The following is a 24,700-nucleotide window of genomic DNA, read 5'->3' as shown; positions in this document are numbered from 1 at the left end:
GGTTCTGACTCACCACCCCAACCACTGCACGAGGAGCAGTGAAGCTTTCATCCCCACAGGGGGGAAATCCCAATTACTCATCTCTTTCCCCCGGGGCTCATGGCTGGGCCCCAGCTCTAAACCCAATTATCCCCAGGCCCAGTGAGCAAAGACACCTTGACAGCTCTGCTGTCAGGAGAGATTAGCTTGCTGTGGAATGGCTCCAGGAGCCTGTTGTCCCCCTGGCTCCAGTTGCAAAAAGTCAGGCAGCACCGTGGTGGCTGAGGTTCTGTGCCCAGTGGGGCTGTGGTGGTGCTGAGCATCCACAGCACACAACAGGAGGGACAGCAGCGGTGAGAAGATCTCCTCAGCTGCCTTGATAAACTAGAAAAGCACATCTGGATCTCTCCAGCAAACAGGGAAGAAAAACTATTCAAAAGGAAGATGCACTCAAATCTACAATAAAATAACACTGCCACTGTTGTCAAGCACCTGAATGGTGATGTGGAGGTTGCAGGAGTCTCTGTTAGACTTAATTCTGCTGAGCACTGCTTGAGTACATGGTGCAGCTCACGTTGCCACCACATGCCCTGACTGCCAACAGCTTGAAAGAATCTCAGAGGTCCTAACCACCGTGGGCCTAATGAGCGAGCTTCTGCGAACTGCAAAATCTGAGTGGTGAAAAGGATGGAGACTTTGTGCTTGACAGTCACCTCTGATATATCACATTGATTTTCGTCTTAGTACCCTCATCTGGATGCTAATGCTAGGTGATTGCATTGGTATACAAAACCAAATGCAAGCAGCTTTAAGTAAGAGGGCACCAACTTATGCCCCATCAGGAAAGCATTGTGTGGATTGATTGAAATAGCCATCCCAAATTTGATCCCCGTTAAGCTGATGTCAATTGAAAGCATCTCCAGTAAAAAACAAATAGACCAGTGTCTGGGGGTTTCTGGGACTGTTACTGCCCAGCACATCTCCTCCCACAGCTGTGCCTCTGCAGTGACCAAGCCTGGCTGAACACGTCCATTCCAGCCAGCACAAGACTGCCTAAGATGTTTCAGCAAGCTGCTGCGTGCTGTTTGCAGCTTAGTTTGTGGGATTTTTCTTAAACAATCTTATCAGTTTTATATGCACCGTGTTCCTGGCAGAGGGGGAGGGAAGAAAGACAGGGGTTTTCCCTCCCTCTACACAGCAGTTTCACTATTTTTAGGTGTTGTTGTTTAAACAAACAAAGTCTTTTAAGGCAAGAAAAAGAAGAAATAGCTCAGTAAACCAGTGCTTTATTTTATGGCACTGGCAGCATGAGGCTTAAAACGATGTCCTTAGGATACTATTAATTAACAATCCAGCTCCTCAGGCTTCACTGAAGTGGGATGACACTTGGCAGAACAGAGAAGCTCCAGATGGAGAAAATCTTCTGCATCAGATAAGACCTTGAGTGACAAGTCCTTGTCACTCACATTTAGGGCCAAAGACTAAGCCACTTGTTATATTGCAAAAAGCTAAAAATACCCTAAATGCAACCCTTTTTCTCCTTAAAGCTACCTGTTGCATCAGATATACTCTGAATCCAACTATCTACTGATTTTAGCATAGAAAGCACTTTAATTGAAAGGAAAAAGTACCAGCATAGAAAAATAAGGATGAACTGCAGCCACAGCCCAGCTTCAAACACATCCTCTTAAAAGTTGAACAAACCCAGCAGAGAGTCTGCAAGCTGGGTGAAATTTTAAACTGATCAACTTTTTCTCCTGCAAAAACTGTGATTTATTCCCTATTCTAAGTTCCCTTGAGAAGTGAGCTCTTGTGGGTTTGATGCCAAGTACACAGTACTAATAATATCAAACCAGAAGCCACAGAAAAGACATCAGAGCTCTCTACAAAGTCCCCAGCTCACTGGGCTGGAGGACTCCAAGCCAGCACCTGTAAGGCTTCTTGAAGCAGAGAAAGTTAATTGTAAGATCTGTGCAAAATAACTGCTTTCAGCAAATTAAAATGAAGGACGTACAACAGAAATATACAGTGTGCCCATCAGTTCATCACAGCAAACCTGAACAAGAAGGGCAGCCTTCTGACACTGCCTTGACCAGTGCTTTAGTACTGCAGGGATGCATACACCTTTGGCCTCCCCCACTGGTCCCATAGCCCTAGGCATTCTCAGTGCCCACGCTTAAGCTCACCTTAAGCTCACAAACAAATACATTTAAAGGAGCAAGAACTTCCCAGAACTCATTCCAGAACATCTTCCTGGCTTGCTCATCCTCATGGTGGGAGACCACAGCTCATGTTCCCTCTTGTAACTCTGGAGATAGGAAGCCAGCTGTTAGCCCAAGATGTAAATCATTGGCCACAAGGCTACCTAGCCTGCTTCCTCTCCTGAGGGATGTCCAACACTCAGCCAGCCTTAAAATCCCTGTTCACATCTTTCTGCTCACAGTTGCCCCTGCTCTCACCATCACCATTTAGTTAGGCTGCAGCGATGACTTACACTCTTTCCTCAAAGTTATGCAGTTTGCTATGTTATTGGAGTGGCCTTTTATTAACTGATAAAGATTAAGCACTTCATTTTGCCTTTCTAAATCTATACTCTGTATCTTCTCATGGTTTTAAAATGCCTGCTAGGATTAAACTTAAGACTTTTGTCCATTGGGTCCATTAAAGCTGCTGCAATTTGAATCTGTGCTTTTTGATAAGACAAGAGGATACCGCATAAATCACCACAGTTTATTATTTTTAAACAGCCCCCTCATCCTCACAAAGGAAAGGATAATTTGAATTTTAGATTTTAAATGCCGATCTCACTTGTGTCTCCTTGTACTGCAGATAGTGATGTTACCCTTACTGCCTAATTAAGGAAGAGATGGATTAAGCAGTAGATTTATCACCTACCTTGGAAATTACCATAGCCATTATTATAACAGTAATGTCTACATCCTGCAGGATCTGAAAGTATGTAGCCAGCTAAATAAACCCTTCTTCCTTTGCACATGCATAACAGCAGTAGCATCTGGAACATCTCCAGGCTAAAATGCAGACCTGGATTCAGCCTAATGCACATCTGTGTTAGATGTAATGTGAGCAGCCCTCCTTCCTGCAAGCTGTGATGGTGTAATGCAGAGGCTTAAGAGTGTATGAAAACAAAATGGAACAACAGTATACTCCACACCCAAATAATTTATATGTATAGCACTTATCTATAGGAGCATAATTTTAGGAACCCAAATCTACTGCTAAGTTATTAAATACCTCCTGCAGATGTTGCTGAAGCACTATGTGCATCTTTTTAATAGCTTATAGCTCCACAGGAGCCTTCATCTCTGCTTCTGGAGAGAGCAGTGATAGAGCAGACCATTTTGGTGCCTTACATGCACCAAAACCCAAGTAGTGTGTAAAACAGTAATGGCAGGTAAGTGCTTCTGTGTCCCAAGGTTCTGGATAGGACAGCCCTGCAGAAGCAGCTCTTGTACAGAGGGGAGTTCTGGGAGGGCTTCCTACTGACCTTATTACTTCTCATCCTTCAGGCAAGGAAATACATCTTTGCCTGCTGCTCTGCAAAATCTGAATTGCTGATCCATTTCCAAGGATCCTTGCAGTAACTCCTCAAGTCAGCACCTGCAGCTACTTTTACAAACCTCCATAGAACTGGTTAAGACAGACAAGGTCTCTGGGGCACAGGCAGCCCTTGCTCAGCCAGGCTGTCCTCAGGGTGCACTGAGAGGACTTCATTAGGAGTGCAATGCACCAAACCTGTTCACTGCACCTGGAGGATGGATGTTTAAGAGGGAGAGAAGAATACAAACCTTACATTTAATGCTCTAAAAGTTGATGAATGTAGAAGAGAAGTGGGTTTTTAGCAGGGCATGGGATTGAATGCACCCTCAGTAAGCTTTCAGATGACACCAATCTGTGTGCAGTTCACACGCCTGAGGGACAAGGTGCCATCCAGAAACACCTATACAGGTTCAAGCAGTGGGTTCAAATGAAACTTGTGTGGCTCAGCAAAGCCAAGTGCAAGGTTTGGACCTGGATTGTGGCAACCCTTGCTATGAGTACAAGCTGGGGGATGTAAGGATGAAGCACAGCCCTGCCAAAAAGGACTTGAGGGTACTGGTTGATGGTAAGCTGGATGTTAACCATCAGTGTGCACTTGCTCAGAAAGCCAACAGTGACCCAGGTTGCAAAAACAGAACCGTGGCCAGCAGGTCAGCGAGGTGATCTTGCCCCTCCACTCTGCCCTGTGAGACCTCACCTGGAGCACTGTGTCCAGATATGGAGTTCTGTGAAGGAGAGTCATAGACCTGTTGGAGTGCATCCAGAGGAGGGCCACAAAAATGATCCAAGAGATGGAACACCTCCCTACAAGGACAGGCTGAGAGAGCTGGGGCTGTGCAGCCTGGAGAAGAGAAGGCTCTGGGGAGACCTGAGAGGAGGCCTTTCAGTATCTAAAGGGGGGCTGTAAGAAAGAAAGGGACAGACTTTTTAGCAGGGTCTGCTGTGACAGGACAAGGGGAAATGGTTTCACACTTAAAGAGGTGAGATTTAGTTTGGGCATAAGGAAGAAGTGTTTTAGAAGGTTGGTGAGGCACTGGCACAGGTTGCCCAGACAGGTGGCGGATGCCCTATCCCTGGAGACAGCACAGGTCAGGCTGGAGGGGCTCTGAGCTCCTGATGGAGCTGTAGGTGCTTTTAAAAGTCATGGGAAGTAAAGAAGAAAGCATCTCCAACGCAGGCCCTGCAATGGGGATTGCTGTTTGTGCACTTCACAAAACACACCCTTGCTAGGGCTGATGGAAACAATATGGTGAGTGCATTGCAGCAGCGAGGTCAGAGTGTGGCTCTTCTCTTCCCTTTTGTTTAAAGCATCTACAAAGAGGCTGCTATTTTTTTTTTCTTTTTCCTGCCACAGTTTCAGCTTTCTGAAGAGCTGCAGGACATGGCCAGGGTCAGGGCAGCCACAGCACAGCACCTCTGGGAAGGAGCAATGATCACAGCACGCACCAGGGGCTGCTCTCGAAAGATCTGGGTGCTCTGCTGCGGGGCCATAAAAGTGGTTGCAACAAGTTTGGGATTTTTTAGGGTGGCCTCATCCTAAAAGGAAAAAAACAGTCATATTCTTCCGTACAGCAAAGACAGGATGAGCCCTCACTGCTCCAGAGAGATATTTGTACAGAGAAAACTCAATTTCTAGCATAAAACATCTGCAGTTTTAGTAAGTTTTGTAGCATGCATAGATACCACAACTATAATTATGTTATACCTGACTGAAAAGAGATCAGATCAGGCTGATAAAATGCTTCAACCATACCCCCGGTTAATTTCAGTGCAGCTCAAATTTCCTGCACCAGTCTGCTAATGGAAATGCTGGTAATATTTTGCTGTAGAACACAGCTTGCAGTGGCTCACTGTCACACATAATACCCATAATGTCCCTTTCCATACCAATCTTAGTAGGAGCAGCGAGTTTTCATTGAAGCGTCTGTTCCCTCACACAGAATCCCATAAAATAAAACAAAGGCATCTTGAAAAGACCCCAGCTCTCTTTGATTTGACAGTTCCTCATAAACTTTAATGAGAATGACTCTCACCCAGACTGTAAAACAAGCCAATGTGCTGTGAAGTTTAGTTACTGGGGGCAGCAACACAAGCCACCGAACCTATGAGTGATAATACAGTTGGCCATCAATTAAACTTAGTAGTTAAAAGCAGCACTAAGAACCCCTTTTGACCATTAAGGATATTAGTACTTCCTCATCAGAAAGTCCTACTGACCTTCAGAAAGGGAAAGCATCCTGCAAATGTTCCTGCTGTGGCCAACCCCTATCTTCCACACCCTGGATTAGAGCAGAGCAGTGCCAGTTCCCATTGGCACCTGCTGGACATCACATCCCACATACAGTGACCCATGCCCACCTGTTCTGCTGCCCACGAGAAAGCCCACCTACTGCTGGAGGTACAGATCATCTGCTTCCATCAGGTCAGCTAAAGGAAATGTCTCATGGAAAAGACCATTTCCCTGTGTCCAAAAAAAGGCTTTGGCTGAAGTCCCTGGTAAGATACATCTGTGGTAAGTCTGTCCAGTGGATGCAGAAATTTGCTAAACGTTTCCATCTGCTATAGAGTCTGGCCATCAATTTGTCCTTGTAAATTCCTAAGTGGCATTGATTTTCCAATGTTAAAAAAAGGGAAACAGTGTTTGTGGGGATACTTAAACCCATAAATACCACGCAGCCGTGCATACACACACTCAGAAAAAAAAAGCATGGCACATAGTGCAGAAGCTTGATGTTGCCAATTAGTAAGAGGATTTTAGGAGTGCTCACAAACTCTTCATGAAAATAGCCTTGTAGGCAGGCTGACATCACCCAGATGTTTTTAATTACATAGACTCTGGGAGTAATTTCTTTGCTTATCTGTTACTGCCCTCCAGCACTGGTTCCTGTTGATTAAATCTGCCTCAGAAACAGAATACAACTTTCCTTCTGGACACAAAATGGCTGGAGATCTTCAGTTTCCTGGTTATTGTGTGTTAACACTTCACTGCATTTTCACATACACTAATGATGCAGTGTGACATGAATAAGGGAGATCAAATACAGAGCGTATCACTTCCTTCACCTCATCTTGGGTTCAGGTTCATTTTCTTCTCTGTACTCAAAAATGGCCCTGAATGTGCCCTATCTGCCCATCACTGCATTTGCAAACAAGCAAAAGTGGCTGAACACACAGTATGAAAGCAAAGGCAGCAGCAGAGAGCAGCTCATGGCCCCTGCAGCACCCCAGCTTTTGGGCTTATTAAATTAAGGTCTATTTATTCTTTGTAAATCCCTGGGAGGACATCAAATCAAAGACATCCTCTCAAGAAGTGTTTGAGGTTATTAACTTTCTTTGGCTTCAGTGGAGAGGTGCACAGTGCGCACTGTACAGATGTGGTGTCCAAGCAGCCTAAAGAAAGGCGCTGGGAGCAATGTCTCCTGTCTGCAGGCAGGCCCTCATTGGTGCCCCTTGTTCAACACCTAACACAGGTCATGGTGCTGCCTGTATCTCGACCGCGTCCCAAGAAATCCCTTTCCATACTAACATTATTAGCTTTTATGGACTTCCCTTTACATATTTAAAGTGACTGTAGGTCCACTAATGACTATAATTGTTCCAGACATCCATTAGTTTTGATTTATTAACTTATTCAATTTCCCATATTGTCTTGCCCACTCTACGAGGAATTTACTGTTTTAATATCGTGGGTCAGTACTAATCATACGTAATCATGTAAGTTGTTTAATTAATAACAATTAGCACCTCCCATCAAGAGCTCATTTTCCTGCACGAACACCATTAATGTGATTTTCAGAATAAATCTGCCTGTTCCCTCCCCCGGTGGTCTAGTGCTTCTATGGAAAAGGTGCTTTAAACAGCTTGCCATCTTCCATGATTTTATCAAGTATCTTGTCATATTTGCTTTTCCTGAAGCCTTGGGCACTTCACTGAGTAATATCATGGAAACCTGTGTTCCAGTGTAACAAAAAATACTATATAACAGGAAAAGCCTTTGCAACCATGAACAGCAGTCTCAAAAAAAAATGGAAAGTAGTAAGGACAAAAGAGGTGTAAATATTATGCCCTAATTTCAATGATTTCAAGCTGTCTTCTATTTTTCTAAGCCCACCATTATTTTCTGACATTAGCCGTTGGCATTACTGCAGCATTTAGCAAGGAGTGCACCAGTAGAAGAGTATTAATGGGACAAGGGGAAATGGTTTCAAACTAGAAGAAGGTGGATTTAGCCAGTACATAAGAAAGAAGTGTTGTACAAGGCTGGCGAGGCAGTGGCACAGGTTGCCCAGAGAGGCAGTAGATACCACATCTCTGGAAACTGCCAAGGTCGGGCTGGAGGGGCTCTAAGCACCTGATGGAGCTTTAGGTGTCACTGCAGGGGAGTTAGACCACACATCCCTTCCGACTCAAACAGTTCTATGAGTCTGTGATTCTATTTGTTTATTCTATAAAGATCTCTGCAAGCCCTCTACATCATGGTCAGCACAAAAATAAATAGCAGCATTTAATATTCAAGTTAATTAATGTCTATTTACAATTACTCTTCTCCTAACTTTTTTTTTTTCTTTTTCCTGGAAAGAACTTAAGCCTATCTTCACCAATTAAGCTGGCTTTGCTAACTCCTAACCAAAACTCCACCAAGAATAATTTTCACATGCACTACCATGCTCTCCCACCTACCTCTGCCTGTGGTTCCCCTAGCTGTTTTCTTGTGTACATTTTTAGCAGCAGAAGTGAGGGTACCAGTTATGAAGTCGTGTTGGAGGACGTGTGCTAACCAACTGACACAGAAAGGGACCACTAGAAGAAAGTCCATCAGCAACAAGGAAAGCAAAATCAAAGAAAAAAGACCATGATAACCAAAGTGATTGTTCCTCATCCCACTTCCTACCAACACGTCACTATGAAGAGGACACTCGATAGATGTCACCAGCTCAAGCCACTTGCAAACCACACACTGCTTTTGGTGTTGCGTCAGCACAATGCAGGACTTTCCGCGTGGCCGGCAGAAAGGCTCACAGGCAGCACGGAGAGCAGCTCCCACACTCTCACACCTCCCCAGCCAGCACTGGAAACGTGGTTACCCTTATGTGTGGTGTGGCCTCCAGCCCAGCAAGCAAAACAGCATGGGAAAAGAAACACTGATATTCTTATTTTTACACTGATAAGTGACACAAAAAGGTGAAGTGAGAGCTCGAACCCTGCAGAGGAAGCCTGTGACAAATGTGAGGCGGCCCTGCTGGCTGTCCTCCTTGTGGTGCTTCCCTGTGCAGGAGATCTGAGCCCTGTGTGGTTCCCTGCAGCCCCCCACATTCCCCCTTTCTTGCTGGGGTTGGTGTCTGTGCTAGTCAGCTCTTCCCAAAGGAGTGAGAGGCAAGCCAGCAATTAATGCAAATACACAAGGTTTCAGAAAAATGCCAGATGTGGGAGATAACATTAAGTAACCCCAGGAAGATTTAACTCTGTCCAAAAGATGTTTACCCCAAGATAGATAGAAAAGGTGTTACAATACAATCCTTGGCAGTTGCTTTATCTTAATCTTCCGTGTTAAAAATTAAAGACTGTATTAATACAATGTCAGACTTACTTAATAGTACTCTTTTATCAAGCTGATATGATGGTAGCTAATTATTAAATGAGTTAATGTATGTCTTGTTATTTAATCTACCATGACTGATAATGAACTGTGTCAAATACTTATTAGACACTCATTCCCTCTACACCTAGCTGACACTAACATGGCTCACAATTAAACACAACTGCTCCTTCACTGCCAGGCACAATTACGCCATCAAACATTATCCCACTTGCTATTCTTTGGTCTTAAGTAGGAGATGTCATCCTCCATTTGTCCGGTCCCAGAAACCATCCAAGAAAGGAGAAAACAAGAGGAAGTCTAACGCGAATTGGTCAAACCAGGTTAGATATGCCCAGAAGTAGCCAGAATAATTGGTTAAAGATCAGTGGGAGCCACCTCCTCACAAAAGGTGGCCACCCTTTGGTGGCTGTGTGCTGGTGCTTCTTCACAGGGGCTGCCTGTCCATTTTCTGATGGTAATTCCAGGCTTCTGGTAGTGAAACGAAATCTCAAGCTTGGCAATGCTGAAGAGCATTATCCTAATTGAGTTTCTCGAGGAGATGCTGAGTTGATGTCCAGACTAAGACAGGAAATGGCTCACTTCTGAAGGGCATGGACTCATGGGGACATGAGATGAAATCTCCTTCTCCTTGGGCAGCAGGGACCTTGGGGCAACCCCCAGGATGAGTTTTGTGCCACATGCGCCAACAGCAGGTCTCCTTGACTGAGCCGGGCCAGATTGCTCTGCAGCTTGTCAGGGGCACGCTGGCACATTGGATGCTAAGACTGATGCCAGGGGCTGGAAGCAGTGCCACCTGACTACACGATACCCAAACTCTTGTCATGCAGTGGAGACTATCCTCCACAGCCCTGCTGCTCTCAGCCAACAGAGGGTCCCGCCTGGAGCTTTGTTCTCTGCTCTAGTTCCCAGGATTACAGCTACAAAGAGAATTTCCTCAACAACTGTGTGGATTGAACTGCTAGTTTATCAATCTGCCCACCATTCTGTCTTTGTCTCAGGGAACTGAACGTGAGACATCAAACCATTGGCTTCATTGCTTAGTTATAGGACAGGCTCCAGCCTGCAACCACTTCCAATACTTCTGGCCAGGAGAACGTTCCTGCTAGCAGCCTTCATTGTGAGTCAGCTTGCTAAGCGTGTGGCGTGTATGGGGTTTAGCAAGGCATTTATATCTCTGTTTCTACCAATGAAAAGTGTTCCAGTGGGTTTTCATAGCAATCTGAAGGCTGGAAAAATAAAGTTTTGAGCTATTCACACACCATTCTCACTTCTCTGGGGAAGTTTGTGCAGCAAATGGTAGAATTAGGACAAATCTTGAGCCAGGCTTTTGGCCCCAAACTTGCAGTAAGGGCTTGCAAGATGCCGTGGCATTTTGAATTTATTTTTTTACTGAGGAAAATCAAGAATGAAGCAAGAACGTATTTCATTTTATTTGCTGATTTACTTAGGGAAAAGAGCAAAACTCGGAAAGTATAATACTAAAAAGAAATTGTAACTTCAGTCCAAAAAAAGTCACTGGAAAAGGTTTAGTCCTAAAAATGAAAGTTATTTGTTTGCTCATCGAGAAGTCAATTGAAAATAAATTAAAATACAGCCTGTAGTCAAACTTCTTCCCACCTGCCTGTGAACGCCTAAGGGAAATTACCTGCAAATGCAGAAATTGTTATACAGATCAAACAAAGGCACTTATCTATAATTACTGGACTTATCTATTTGTCTCAGGACTGGCAGCAACAGTTCCCTTTGTTAAGAATAAATTTGGTGCCGTGATTTGTATTTTTCTATCTCTTCCACCAAGATCGTTCAGGAAAGGTTCCGCTTATAATAGAAAATGGTTTCCTTAACTTTACTAAATAAAGGCAGATTGAAGAGATCTGGCTAGGTAAATTGAGGGAGAGCAAGAGAGCAAGAATAGCCAAGGGCTCTTCAGAGGAGATATTCTTTTCTTTTAATGACTTTACAGTTGGACTTGTGAGTATCTCGAGCAGTTTGGAAAGTCTCTTGGGAAACTGCTCATATTTCTGCCATGTCCCAGCTCTCTTCCTACCTATTCAGTAACTAATAATTAAAGTTTAAAGCATTCACAGGAAGAAACTTCCTGTTGCTAAGACCCTGCAGGGTCCTGCCAACTTGACAAGCCAACAGCGCACTGATGATACAGCATCAAAGCCAGAGGATAATTACCCAGTTTATAGGAAGCTGAAGGAAGTGGGTGCCCCTGCTAGCTTGTAATCATTTGCTCTTGGCCACTGCCCATGAGGATTTATCTCCATCACACTCTCAGGTTTACAGCCTCCTCTGGGGAGGAACCATGCCCATGATGGTGGTTGCTCACGCTCTACTAATTGTTGGAGTCAAGGAGGCAACCTGCAATGAGCGTCTTGCAGATGGGTGGGCAGCTTAGAGGAGTGAGCGCAGACGAGCTGGAAGGACCTCATGATGCCAAGGAGATGGGCTGGGAATGGCCAGGCGGGTAAAGCACGTGGCATAGAGATCAGAGCTATGCATCCTGAGCCATGAAGCTGTCACATCAGACAGGACATAAACGCAGGAGGAATGAGGGTTAATTGCTAATCACCAGGAGATATATCCATTACACGTATGGGAAAAAAAGCTCTATCTGTGGGGCTCCTAAAAAAATCAATTACTGGAAAGGGCCTGCTGTGGCCCTTTGGAACTGCTGCTGGCTTAACTGAATATTTCTAATTGAACACGAGCTATACACTCCTCACAATTCCATCTGCCCACTTCACAGAGGTAGACCTGAAGCCTGTGCCTGGATAAAATATTCAATGGATCCCAAATCAGCTGTGCTGTTGCTTTCAGAGAGCAGTTTCACTGTTAAGTATTTCAGTATTTCTGACGACTTGCTTATGCCTTGAGGTGCAATGCAGAGTTTGTTTTCCAACCCTCTGTGGAAGAGTAGGGTCCCAGGGAACAAACCATTTACTGCCCGTTTCAAAGGATGGCTGCTCCTTTCTTCCTACTTTTTCCAAGGTCCAAGCTCTGCTCACCTTCCTTCCGCAGTTCTGCTCTCACAGTATGTGTCCCGGGCCAGAAAATGGGTGTGCTTGGTAAGAAAATGGGTGTCCCAGGTCCCTGTCCCACCCTGGCCAGGTGCTGCTCACCAGGCTGCCTGCAATACCCTCCTGCTGCAGCTGAAACTCTCTTTTGATGCAGCAGCGTCAAAACATTGGATGCAGCTGCACAAAATCTGTGGCATCCCACAGCACGTCCTGCTCTGATGAAAACCATAAGCCAAGGCTCTGGAGTAGTGGTGCTAGCTGAACTCCAGCTGTGGAGGTCTCCCATCATTTTTTCCATACCCAGAGGCACAGATGGGTCGGCCCTAAGAACTGAGCAAAGTGCCGGGGGGGTGGGGTGAGGGGGGGAGGGGGAAATAACCCCTAAATCTGAGTAACAAAGGAGAAGGGATTAAATATGCTTTACAGCTCTGCTCAGCATCGGCCCTCCAAAAGCACTGCTCTTCAGAACTGAGCAGCAAGGTGGGTTTTAGCAATGCAATGCCACTCTCAGCTTCTTCCATCTCATTCTTACACTTGCACTACTTGGAAAGGAAGCCACCAGGGAAAAAGCAATATGAGAAGAAAATCTGGATCCTGATGGCTCTTGCAACTTCACAGGCACAACTGGTATTCCTTTTTAAAATGCTGAGTGCACACATGCTCAGATAAATGTGTATCTGAACACACAGGCGATTATCCTATTTTCATATAATTAATTTTTTGGAGCTTGCATGTGCATTTCCTGCTTGTTTGACCATGTAATAATTAATTAGCATTAATTATATTAGATTGCACCTTCAGAGTCTACACACACATTCAATTAGGAAGGCAAGCTTTTTACAGCGCTCCTATTTTCTGAGGGGAGAAGGGGCATCTGTAAGCTGAGAAAGAAGCAGGGGAGGCAGATTGCACACCCACCTGTGAGGATAACTACAGGAAACTATTGCCTGAAGTATTCGATAAAAATGCAAAGTTGCCCACTGAACAGTGTGGGGGCTCCTTGAAGCCTGATGCCCACTCCCCCTCTCCAGGCACTGACCACTTCCAGCATTTCGTGGTGCTTCAGTTTGGGGCTTGTAAAGCAATGAGCACAAGCAGCTGAGATAGTAGAGGAGGAGGGGAGAGGTGGCCAGGTCCAGCGGCAGCAGGCAGTGCCCTGGGGCTGAAGCTTTTGAAGTATCAGCATGGGCAGATGAATCATCTGGGGATTGAAAGAAAAGAAAATAGAAAAAAGCAAAAAGCTGTCTAGCCTGAGAGTGTGCAGATGAACATCGTGCTGATGGTGGGGATGAATCATCTCCACCTGCCCTGACTCAGAAAAGGGATGGCTGCATGAAGACAGGAACAGGCAATGCCCGTGCTCCAGCTAAAATCCTGTGCATATATATATACATATATATACAGATATACTGTTATATAGGTACATACATATTTCTTCTGCTTCTGATGGTGCTGGCAGTGCTGCTGCCTTCCAGCTTTAGGGTTTGAAACTGGGGCACATCCCCCAGCTCTCTGCACTCAGCACTGGGACACTTTGGTTTCACCACCTCTTTTTCAGATGTTGTTGCTCTTTGCTGCTTTCCTGGAGCAAAGGCATGTAATTTCTGCAGCTTTTCCTTTTCCACTCCGGTTTCCCCCTCTACCTTATGAACTACACCCTTGCTAAAGCTGACAGGTGATTTCTCCTTGGTCAAAGCTTGGCAAAGGGGAACTTTGTCATGCCCAAGAGGGCTCTGCCTCATCTCACCATTTCATGTCAAGGGGACCATGAGCACAAAGCAAAGAGTGGAGGAATTGAAGAGTACCAACTCTGCATTCACAGTACAGCAACACTTCCTCCATACCTCTCCTTCCCTGGGCAGGTTTGGTTTGTGCTCAAGCCAGACCAAAGCTCACCAGCAGCTCTTGTAAGCCAGGAAAACCCCCAGAAAGGCTGAGGTGCAGATTGAGATGAAGGAAAGAAGGAACAACAAACCCATCCCCAAGCTGCCCCCTGGGAATCCTAATGTTCTCTCCCGAACAGAAAAAGAAAAGCCAGAAAAACCAAAACCCCTAACTCAAGCACTCTCATACACTGTGGAATGAGAGTTTAAACGGCTGTCAGCCTATCTGCCTACAGCAGAAAGCAGATTGCAAATGTTAAGGGATACAATTGAGGCAGGCAATTGCAAGGATAGCGCCACAAGGCTTCGTCTTGGGACTACTGGCACCCCCAGCCTTTGGTAATGACTTTGCAGTTGTTTGGGCTGATTTGCCCTTCATGTGCAGAGAACGTCGCTTTCTCTACAGAACTGTAGAGGACTATAGAGAAGCCATTGGTGATCTTACCGATTATGTGATGGCTGCTTTTTTCATAAATACATATTCCCAGTGTCTTAATGTTAAATAAATATGTTGAGGAAATGAACAACAATAAAAATCCAGTCTCTGGATCACACACTCAACAAAATTGGCATTTTATAGGCAGTTTCCTACCCAGCAGCATTACTGTGGAATATGCAGTGGAGGTGATAGGCTTCCATGCTGTCTAATGGCAGCAGAAAGCATCAAAAGGCAAGAGGGGATTCTGCTGCATCCCTCTGAGGGGAAGTCCCTCTCCAAACTGAAGAGCCCAGATGTTTCAATGGAAAGCCTTTCTCCACCCTTGGGATTTGATGGACAAGCCAGCCAGCAGCGGGTGCTGAGAAGAAGAGAGTCTGCTGATGGAATATGAGAAGCATGCAGACAAAAATCTCAGACACAGAGTTTGGATTTTGGGTAGTTTGTGTGGAGCCAGGATTTAGACTCAGTGATCCACATGGGTCCCTTCCAACTCAAGATATCCTCTGATTCTATGATTATCAGCAGTGAAAACCTGAGCATCATACTGGCCCCACCTCAGCTTTGAGCTTTTATCCATTTGCCCCTTGTAGGGCCCACATCAGGACACTGTGGGCCATACTATGATTTCAGGAGTCACGATGACGTTTTGGGGCTGGCTGGTATGGAGAGGGCATCTCCAGCCCAACACCTGTTCTGCTGCAGTGAGCCATCAGCCTCCAAGACCTCATGTCTCCTTCAACAGCAAAGAGGCATCAGTGGCACCAGGTGTGCACTCAGGTTTTCCCATCTGCTGCTGGCAGCCTTGCATACCCAGAAGTGTATGGCCTATGGGGGTGGTCGCTGTCCTTCCTTGAGCTCAGCCCTCAGCGCCAGCTCATCCCCCACAGATGCCCCAAGCTGCAGAGAGGCCTGGCCCCAGCCGAAACTGGCTCCAATGCTGCTTCATTCCCGTTAATGCAATTACAGCAGATTAATATGGGTGAGTAGATGTGAAAGACAAACGCACCTCGCTGTTCCCGTGCCGCCCGCGTTTATTAATTAGAGCCTTGCCCTTTTCAGAAACCGGCTGCTCTCCTGACCCCCCACTCTAAACCTTCCCTGCCTTGAAATTATAAATAGGTGAAACTTTTCTGCATCTCTCAGGGGCAGGCAAGTATTTCTGAGCCCAGAAAAATGGCCAGGAAATGATGGCAGTCTGCTCCAAGCCTTCCCAACCTGTCGCTGTCACCTGGACATGCTCCCCACAGAGGCACAGCCTCCCAGCAGTTATGAAGGGCCGCCGCCGCCTCCCTGTGCATCACCTGTTGCAATCTTACTTTTTTAATCTTTCTCCATACACATGCATTTTTATTATATTGAAGACATTTAAAATACTTCTGAAGCTTGCTTTTGCTGGACTGCCACCTCTGTAAACCAAAGCCGCTCCTCAGTTTACAGCCTGTCATGATTTAAAATGTATTTAATTGCTCAGGTTCAGCCCATTGCTCAGCATCCTGTAACAGAAATGATGGGAATACTGCCTGTAGCTGTGTGCATATGGCCCAGTAAGAGGCATATCTCTCTCTCTGCACCCTACGCATGGTACCCCAGCTTTTAGTTTCCATCCATTCTCCGCTTGGGACTGCTCTGGCAGCCCCATCTGCCCGCTGTGCCCTGCTGGCTTTGTTCACTTTCCCCATGCCCTCCCCACCTGTGCTGCCCCCTTCAACCCTGCAATGCCACTCACTCACTCACATCCTGCTCTGCAGCTCTGCCAGGAATCTCAGTGCTTCCTGTTTATTTTCCATACCTCTGGCACGGTTTCTGAAAGAAATAAAACCAAATCTGTTTATCTTTTCTAAATCCCTCTGCCAATAAGGGTATTAGTGGTCTTATTTACTAATGGGAAAGCACAGCAACATGGGACAGGAAGGGAACATTTCCTAAAGCGGATCACTGACATGAGATAGAAGCACTGTTGGCCACAGGTGGCATTCAGGGGCATGAGATGGAGTGGCCCTGAAAACCACTGCAGGCTGTCTGACAGCAGGAGTAGGGAAAGCCAGCTTCAGCCCTGAGCAGCAACTGGGATCTGTGCATACTGTTGAGAGCCCTTTGCTGTGAGCAGTCTCTGGCTCTTTCTGGAAGAAGGGTGACTGAGACTGCTCCTCAGGAGAACCAGGCTGCCCCCAGAACAGGGCAGGGAAGCTGTGAAAGTAAGAGAGAGAAGGCAAAACACAGAGCAGCACACCACCCTACAACAGGAAGCACTGCAAAAACGCACGTGTCTCCCACCCTCCCACATGCAGGGCGCAGATGCGTGGGTTCCCTCAAGCAACAGAGCCGGGACAGAGCAGTGAGGCATTGCCTAGCAGAGCAAACGCTGCAGGGATGAGAAGAGGACAAGACCACATCCTGCTGAGCTGCACCTTGCAGCAGGGCAGCGAGTGACCCTCCCTGCACGCACGGGCTTAGAGAGCTGACAGTGCTGGGAAAAGTGCTGCGAAGGTGCGCAAAAGCCTGTGGCAAATCTGGGAGAGACCTTCCTCACTCTCTGCATTGTTCCCAAAGGAGATGGTCCAAGGCTTTTGGCAAGGGATTGGGTTTCTCAAGGCAGCTGCACGCAGCGGGCTCTGTCTGGGAGCCCCACGCACTGCAATACGGGGCAGAAGAGCTGGCCAGCTCCTCTCCCGGTGCCATGAGCAGGGGCATGGAGTGCGAGCACAGCGCGGCCGGGGGGCACCTGCCTGCTCACGGTAACTGAAGCAGAACCAACCCCAGCAGCAAGCCCGCAACGCGGAAAGTACGGCGCTTTGCGAGAACTCGGGCTTCCTAAAAAGCACCGTGCCCTCTGTGAACTGTAAAGGACCAACGGGACGTGACACCCTCACGCCTCACTGCACGGCTGGCGCTCCACTTCCCCGGGTGGAGGGGGAGGGAGGAGGGGGGTCAGCCAGCCCCCAGAAAGCCCCCAAAGCGCCCCAAAGGCCCCAATCACCCCCACGACACCAGCGTGGGGAGGGCTGCTGCTGCAGGCGGGCATGGGGACACCGCGGAGGCATTTTAGGTGGCACCTCTTACTTGTAGGGAGAATGGTGGGGCTGTTGCCCTCCGGTGGGGCTCTCCCACAGAGACGGGCGTGGATGTCAGTCGGGGGCGCGGGGCTCAGCAGCAGCCCTGCGGGGTGCCCGCACGTGAGTTGAGGGCACAGGGCTTTTCTCTGGAGGAAACGGGGGGCGGGAGGGAAGGGGATTTACTGCTGATTTATGGGGAAGAGGGAAAAAGAAGAAAAAAAGGGGGTAAGGGAAAGAAAGAAAAAGAAAAAAAAAAGAAAATGAAAGAAAAAAAAAGCAGCAAAAGGGGTTTCGAAAAACAGTGCAGAGCGGCTCCACGGCGGCGGCGCTTGGCGGGCGGGGGCCGGGGGCGCTCGGGCTGCGCGGGGTCGGGGCGCGGGGGTGCGGCGCGGGGCGGCGCGGAGCGCGGGGCGGGCGCCGACGTCAGGGCGCCGCGTGCATATTGATGCGGGGGCCCGGCCGCTTTCGTCAAGGAGCAGAAGGAAGCAAGATGGCGGCCCTGTAGGAGCGGGGAGCGCGGCGCCCGGCTGTGCGTGCTGGATGTCGGCAAGGCTGAGGGACGCGGCGGAGGTCAGAGCGGCACCCCCGCCGCCGGCGGCTCTCGCCGGTTGCCCCGCGGCTCCCCGGAGAAGGGCGGGGGGGGCGGCGGGGGTCGCGCCGCGCGCCTGCGGGTGGGTGGGCGCCGCGGCCCCCCAACATGGCTGACGGCTGACAGAAGCGGCGGGGCCCCCCACTCCGCCCCGCCGGGCCCCGGCTTCGGCCCGCCGCGCCGTCCCCGCCTTTTGTGTGAGCGGGGGGCGCGGGGCGACGCTGCCCCCGGGGGTTCGGCGCGGCTCGGGGGCTGCGGGCTGCCGGCGGGGGGGCGTCGGGGCCGGCTTTGTGCCGCTCCTCGGCCCCGGCGGACACAAAGGCGGGCGCAGCCCCGCGGGGACGAGAAGAGGAGGGGGGAGCGGGGCCGGGGGGGCGGCGGAGGGCAGGGGAAACGAAACCGGGGCCGGGGGCGAGAGGAGCGTGTGAGTGTGCGTGTGTGTGCGTGAGCGCGTGAGGCTGGCCGCCGGGCCTTCCCTTTTTTCTTTCCCTTTTCTGTTTTTTTTTGGGTTTTTTTTCCTCTTTTCCTTTTTTTTCTTCCTCCGTGCAACCTCCACGCGCGGGGCCGTGCCCCCCTCCTTCAGCCCTTCCACCGGCGGGTGACAGCGCGGTGCCCCGCGGCCGCCTTCGCAGCGGCGCCCGGGATTGGGGCACAGCCGCTCGCCCCACTGCGGGGCGGTTTCCCTTTTGGGAGGGCGATGCGAGAGGCAGCGTGCCGCACCGCGCCGCTCACACGCGCTTGTTTCCACGCACGCGGGCGGCGGTGAGAGCGGCGCCGCGCCGCGCTCCCCGTGGCGCTCGTAACGCGGCACTGAGGACTTTCGGAGCGGCGGAGAGGCTGCCCCGGTAAAAGCGGGTCAGCGGGGGTCGTTTGCCGTCTGGCGAGGCCGTGCCGCTCGCGTGCTGACGGCAGGCTGCGACGGGGCTGCGCGTATCCTCAGCGGCGGCCGCTTTCCCCGCGGCTGTGAGGTACGCGCGGGACGGGACGCGCTCGGGGTGGCCGCGGGCGTCCAGTCGGGAGAGCCTTGCGCTCTGGGGCTGTAAATCATCCTTCCTTATCTCCGGGAGCCGGGGCGATTTGCCTAAGCGGTGCGTGTTGGCCGCCTTAGCTCCCGTCCTTCGGGCTGCCCCCGCTTTTCCCAAACGTCTCGCGTTCTTGGTGTGCGCGTGTTGGGTTTCTAGGGGCTTTTCTTTTCCTCGTTGCCTCAAAACCTGCCTCCTCTCTCCACTCCACGTCAAGGTAAGCCTGTGCTGTTTATATACAGTTCACCATTTGCGCGTGATGACTAAGAGCAGTCGTGCAACAGGTTTTGATAGACTGTGGTGCAGAACACTGCCTCTTTCAGCTCTTTCCCTCTCAGACAGGCGGCACCGAGCTGTGCTGCCTTCCAACGCCTCCCAGGCTCTGGTTCTCTGGTGCTGAGTCCTTGGTGCTTTTCTAAAGACTCAAATAAAACTCCATACAAAACATCAATGCTATTTTGCTACATCTGTGTTAAAGACAGTTTTGTGCATTTCTCACTCTGCTCAAAAGTTGTGTTGTTTGCATTGTGCTTGTTTCTGTTTTGTCCCCAAAATGCTGCTAAATCCAGCAAGGCAAGGGCTCCTGTTGCTGTTAGCACTAAAAATGAATATAGGTGTCTTGCATTTCTTCCTGTAGAAAAAGCCCTTTGGAACCAACGTAAATAAATCACTGTGGGGCATTATTCTGACTCCTTTCCTTAGTGCTGTGGAAAGCACAGTGTGAGCCCTACCAGTACATCCAGGAGGGATGTAAATCTGGTGTTGGGAAGAGAAGAAAGGACGGGCAAAGATGTAAAAAGTTGAGTGTTGAGTACTGGGACTAAGCTGCTGCTCACCAAAATGAAGAACTCAGAAGTCACGTTTCATAGGGAATAGTTCTGTATTGTTCTGGGGAGTGATGCTGAGAAGCTTTGCAAATGCTTCCAGGGACCCCAGAAACCGGTCTAGCTTTGCCTGATGAGAATGGGTTAACAAGTACCCAAAAGAAGAAAAGGTTGAACAGGAGGCACTGGGGCTCCTGAGTTCGCTGAGCTATCACTGCTGGTGGTAAGGTTTTTAACTGGGGCTTTGGTATCACTGGTTCCTGGCTGTTTGCCAGGGAGACTGGGATTGTTTTGATGCAGAGTGCATGGTCGTAGACTTTGGTGTGTCAACGCTGTTTAAAGAACACAAACAGTGTGCCCACTGAGGAGCTGTATTATGACAGACAGACTTCCAAGGTCTCGTGCTGGCACCAGCACTGCGTTGGGTAACAGAAGTGGGAGGCTGTCAATGTTTGGGTTTCTGCACGCAGAGTCAGGAGGCTCTCTGGCTGCTGCCGGCACCAGGAGGGACCGTTCTTTTATCCCGCGTGTTTCAGATGTTCTGGGATCCGGTGTCCCATACGGTTCTTTTCTAGGTTAGCAATGGCCAAGTGGCTCTGAAGGAAAAACCACATGCTTTGAAACAAATCCGCTGTTTGTATGTTGAAAAAATTGTGGAGTTTGGGTTGCAGTGATGTTACCGACCCAGCAGAGTGCTTCTTACAGAGCATGGCTGAGCTTTAAATCACCTGCTCCGTTTCGTTCTGACTTGTAGGTATTGGGCTCCTGTAGAAACAAGAGATGGTGGTTTTTGCGTTGTCTGCTTTTCATGGTGGAATTTCAAAGGAGCTGTCAGACCTGGCTTATCAGGGTGAGCCTCCTGCCTCACTCGTGGAGCACCGCACAGGAGCTGGAAGCGTGGTAGCAGCCTTTGTGAGCCAGCTTCACAACTGGAGCCTGAGCGCGGTGGGACAAAGTTGCCAAGTTTCAAGTAGAGTTGGTGGTTATCTTGGAAACAGTGCTGGGGAACACAACCACAAATGATTTTGCCAAATAATATACAGTATTTGTTTAGTCCAGCTCTCAGATTGCTGCTCAGGCAGTCAGCCAGCAGCAGTGAGCATTGTGACATCACTTTGAAAGGCAGCGTGCTGGTTCTGAAATGGAGTGGGATGTACTATGATTCATGTTTTATTTTTTTTAAAAGCTGTAGTCTGAATAGAGATAAAGCATGCGACTGCATCATGGCTGAGAGCCAAAAAGGGAATTATATGAATCAATCACACTTGCAGCATTTTTCCCATCTCATTCTCCGTAAGGCAGTGAGTGCCTTCTTACTCATGTAATGATATTCTGTAGGAAATGTATCCTTTTAAACACTGAACAAGTAACTAGTAACAAGTTGCCACGGTTCAAGCTGGTATGCTTTCAGATCGTCACTGATTGCGTGTGCAATTTGCATAGCTTGTCCCTATATCCTAGGCAATAAAGTGTTAGAAATGGAAAGTACCATGAGTAATCATCTCAGTCACCCATTGAAAGGAAATCACTTCTGCCTTCCCTGAGGGCAGACAAGCCTCTTAAAAATGGAGAGGAAAAAAACAACCACCCATTTCTCAAGGAATTGCTCAGTGTGTGGAGGCGGAGATGGAGGGGTTAAGGAATAAAACGGTGAAGCTCCAGCATCAGCTGGACTAATCCCAAGGACAGCTGATGACTGACCTGAAAAGTTGTTTGGATTAGAGTACTGGGAGTATGTCTCGTGCTACGTAGCAGGGGCTGACAGAAGGTAGAGAAAACCAAGGCTGGATGCATAGGAATAGCTAGCAGCTAACTTCATCCACATCTTTCGCATGCTCATGAAACAAAGGAACAAAAATGTCCTGCCTGGTAAGCATCAGAAAGCACTACTAGTTGTTGATACTAAAGGATTGTAAATCTGGTGGCACCAGAAAGAGTTGCTGTGCTTTGAAAAACAGGTTAACAATTAAAAGACTTAAAGATTTGAATTGCTGGCTGCCTTTTCGTGGATGCTTGTTCATCTCTGTCAAACACCTTCTAAAAAGCTGAATCATCTCGGCAACCCAAAGAGAATTCAGGCTCTCCTTCAAAGCCTGAGTTTCTGGGGGGTGGGGGTGTGCCAAGTTGGAGTGTTGTTGCCTTATAGCATACATACGATGAGAAACTCCAATAGGATTATTCCCACAAATAAATAAAGGCTTGTAGCATTGAGGCTTCAGTTTGACCTAATTCTTGTTGCGTTTGTGCCTCTAGAAACAAGCAACAAGCCAACCTTGTCTAAAAATAAATAAAATACATGCAGCATTTCTATTGCAGTCTGTAGAAGAACAGACTTATCTTATACTTGAACCGAACAAGACAGGATGGAAATGCTGAGTTTTCCTAACCAAGTAAAGCATGGCTTTTAAGATAGTTTCTCCCGCTACTAGTATATAAAAGGTCTGTTTCTTCAGAAATGTATCTAAATGCTGAAACAAGTAAGAATTCCATGATGAGGTAAAGGCTAGTGCTTCCACAATCTGTATGATTCCACTTGCCAGAGAAACTTTCCAAGCTTTGCTATCGAGATGGAACTATGAAAAAGCCTCTATGGTTCTGGATGAGAATCTGATTTTTGTTTGTTTTCTTTTTCTTAGTTGTAGAAAAAGAAATGAAAAGGGAAACTGACTTCATAGAAAGCATGTTGTATTAAGAAAAGTGTTTGTGTTCCTCCCAAATGAGGGAGCAAAGCAGTGAGTTAACATAACCAAGAATAACTCAATAACCACAAGGTACCCATTGGAAACCCCTTCCACAGGCACAGGGCAGTACCTTGGGCATTTTCTAGTTAATTATGATGATGCAATTTAAGCAACATGAAATACCCTCATGTGTTTTATAGCATCACTTCTGACCTCTAACGTATTCCAACAACTTCGCATTCTTTACTTTTCATGAGCTACACTGTCTTGAATTTTACATTTTGATGACTAAAATGTAAGCAATTCTTCTGCTTAATCTTCCCCCTAACAACGCATGAAGAGCCCAAGCTCTGTCTTCCAAGTATCCTGGCACAAGCTGCTCCAAGTCCTGTCACGTTGGGGAAGGATTTGGCGCCAGTGCAGTGACGCTGCAGCGTACCCAGTGGGTAGGTGCTGAGGTCGGCAATGGCTCCACGCGGCTGCGTGCACGTGGCTGAGTGTTTACAAACAGTGTCCCAGCATCCTGGGCAGCTGCCCTGACGCAGCCCGGAGTTCTAGGAACATCCCCGCTCCTCATGGGAGCAAGGGGAAGAAATCCAGCGTGCGGAGCTTAAGAAAACATCATAGCTGGCTTTTTTTTTGGCTGGGCTTGCTGCCTCTGTGTTCCATTCTAGGTTGTTGGCTCCCTTCTCCAATGCCCCCGTTTTGCCCTGCACTTGAACACGTTGGAATGGGCTGACCCAGAGTATCAGACATGGTTAAGGGAACTGTTACAAAGGTTTCAAATGATTCCTCTCCCTTCCCTTTTCAGAAGCTTATGAGGAATCCATCCCCAAAAGCTCTCAGGACAAACAGGTCTTAGCGGTACATGAGTCCCACTGTAAGTTGTTAATCCATTTTTTCATTAATTAGGCATGACTCCCTGCCTGCTCAAGTAGTAGCGCTTTTTTTTTTTCCTCTTGAAAAAAATGAATAAGAAATAGTGAATGCTACTAATTTTACAAGTAAAAGCAAATAGCTGAAAGTCTTTATTACTTAATGAGATGTGTTGACACAAAGAGGTGTCGCTATTACAAAAGCCAATACCACTGCAAGGCAAGTCTGAGATCTCCATTAGACATAAGAAGCTCAGTGGAGATTTCGGCACTTGCTCAACCAAAAGAATCATGCCACCAATCTGCAGGGATGTTTTTGTTTTAAAGTGTTGGTAATTATCAGGGCTGTCTTGCAAGACGGCTTCAGGAAGCACAGACAAAAATGCATCTCATTGTCCAGAAGCATCCAGCTGGCAATATTCCTGGTACCATCTCCTGTGGCCCTAGCCAAAGCTGTCTGACAGGTTCTGATTGGAGACTATTCACACCTGTGCCATGTGCACTGTGTCACATCCTGTGCACATTTTTCACACTGACTTGTGCAGGTTTGCAGCGAGCGCTTGGGAGGGCATATAGAGTACGTCACTCCCTTTGCAAAACGTATCCCAAGAGCTGTTTCTTTTCCATACAGATAGGTTGGTACAAGCCATCTCTTCCTTATTCTGAATTTGTCTACATGTCATGGCATTCACTATCATACAACAGAGTTTGAAGGCCAGTGCACTTGTGACACATGTGACTTTTGACATTAGTTTTATGTTTGCACGAGTTGCTTCATTTCACACAAGCGTTGATTATGATCAGCGTATTTTGTTACTACGCTCCACTGGTTTCTTTCTGTTCAGTCCTCTTCTTTGCTGGGCACAATGGTTTGTGTCACATCCAGGATGTGCTTTTATTTCACCAAGCTCTTCACCTTCTTTTGTTTTCTTCTCTGACTTTTTTGACCCACACTTGCCATTACTTTTGCAGCCACTGTGCTAGCAGAAGGCAGCGAGCCAAAATAGAGAACAGATAAGAGAATATATGGAAAAGGCATTTCTGAGTTTGCATTACTTGTTCCTCCTCTTGCCACTTTTAGTGCTGCTACAGGGATCAAAGGGCAAACATTACCCCTGTTCCTGATGTTGACTCTGGAGTTTTGCCCTCAACTTCAGTGTCCTTTAATCACC

The 24,700-nt window shown here is 47.8% G+C and overlaps 1 protein-coding gene across 2 annotated transcripts in view; it reads left to right on the top strand.

Moving 5' to 3' along the window:
- Window positions 1-17,998: 17,998 nt before the first annotated feature.
- Window positions 17,999-24,700, top strand: part of TET2 (tet methylcytosine dioxygenase 2) — a 69,166-nt gene continuing 62,464 nt past the window's right edge. Inside the window, exon 1 of one of the 2 annotated variants that reach the window (XM_048942190.1) lies at window positions 17,999-18,107. In XM_048942190.1, the coding sequence (XP_048798147.1) occupies window positions 18,078-18,107 (30 nt within the window). In that variant the 5' untranslated portion in view covers window positions 17,999-18,077. Of the gene's footprint in view, window positions 18,108-19,051; window positions 19,366-24,700 lie in introns of those variants that run through there. The other variant, XM_048942191.1, reaches the window with a different exon arrangement.

The sequence above is a fragment of the Lagopus muta genome, chromosome 4, assembly GCF_023343835.1.
Source record: "Lagopus muta isolate bLagMut1 chromosome 4, bLagMut1 primary, whole genome shotgun sequence".
Lineage (NCBI taxonomy): Eukaryota > Metazoa > Chordata > Aves > Galliformes > Phasianidae > Lagopus > Lagopus muta.
This window is presented reverse-complemented; position numbering and strand designations above follow the sequence as displayed.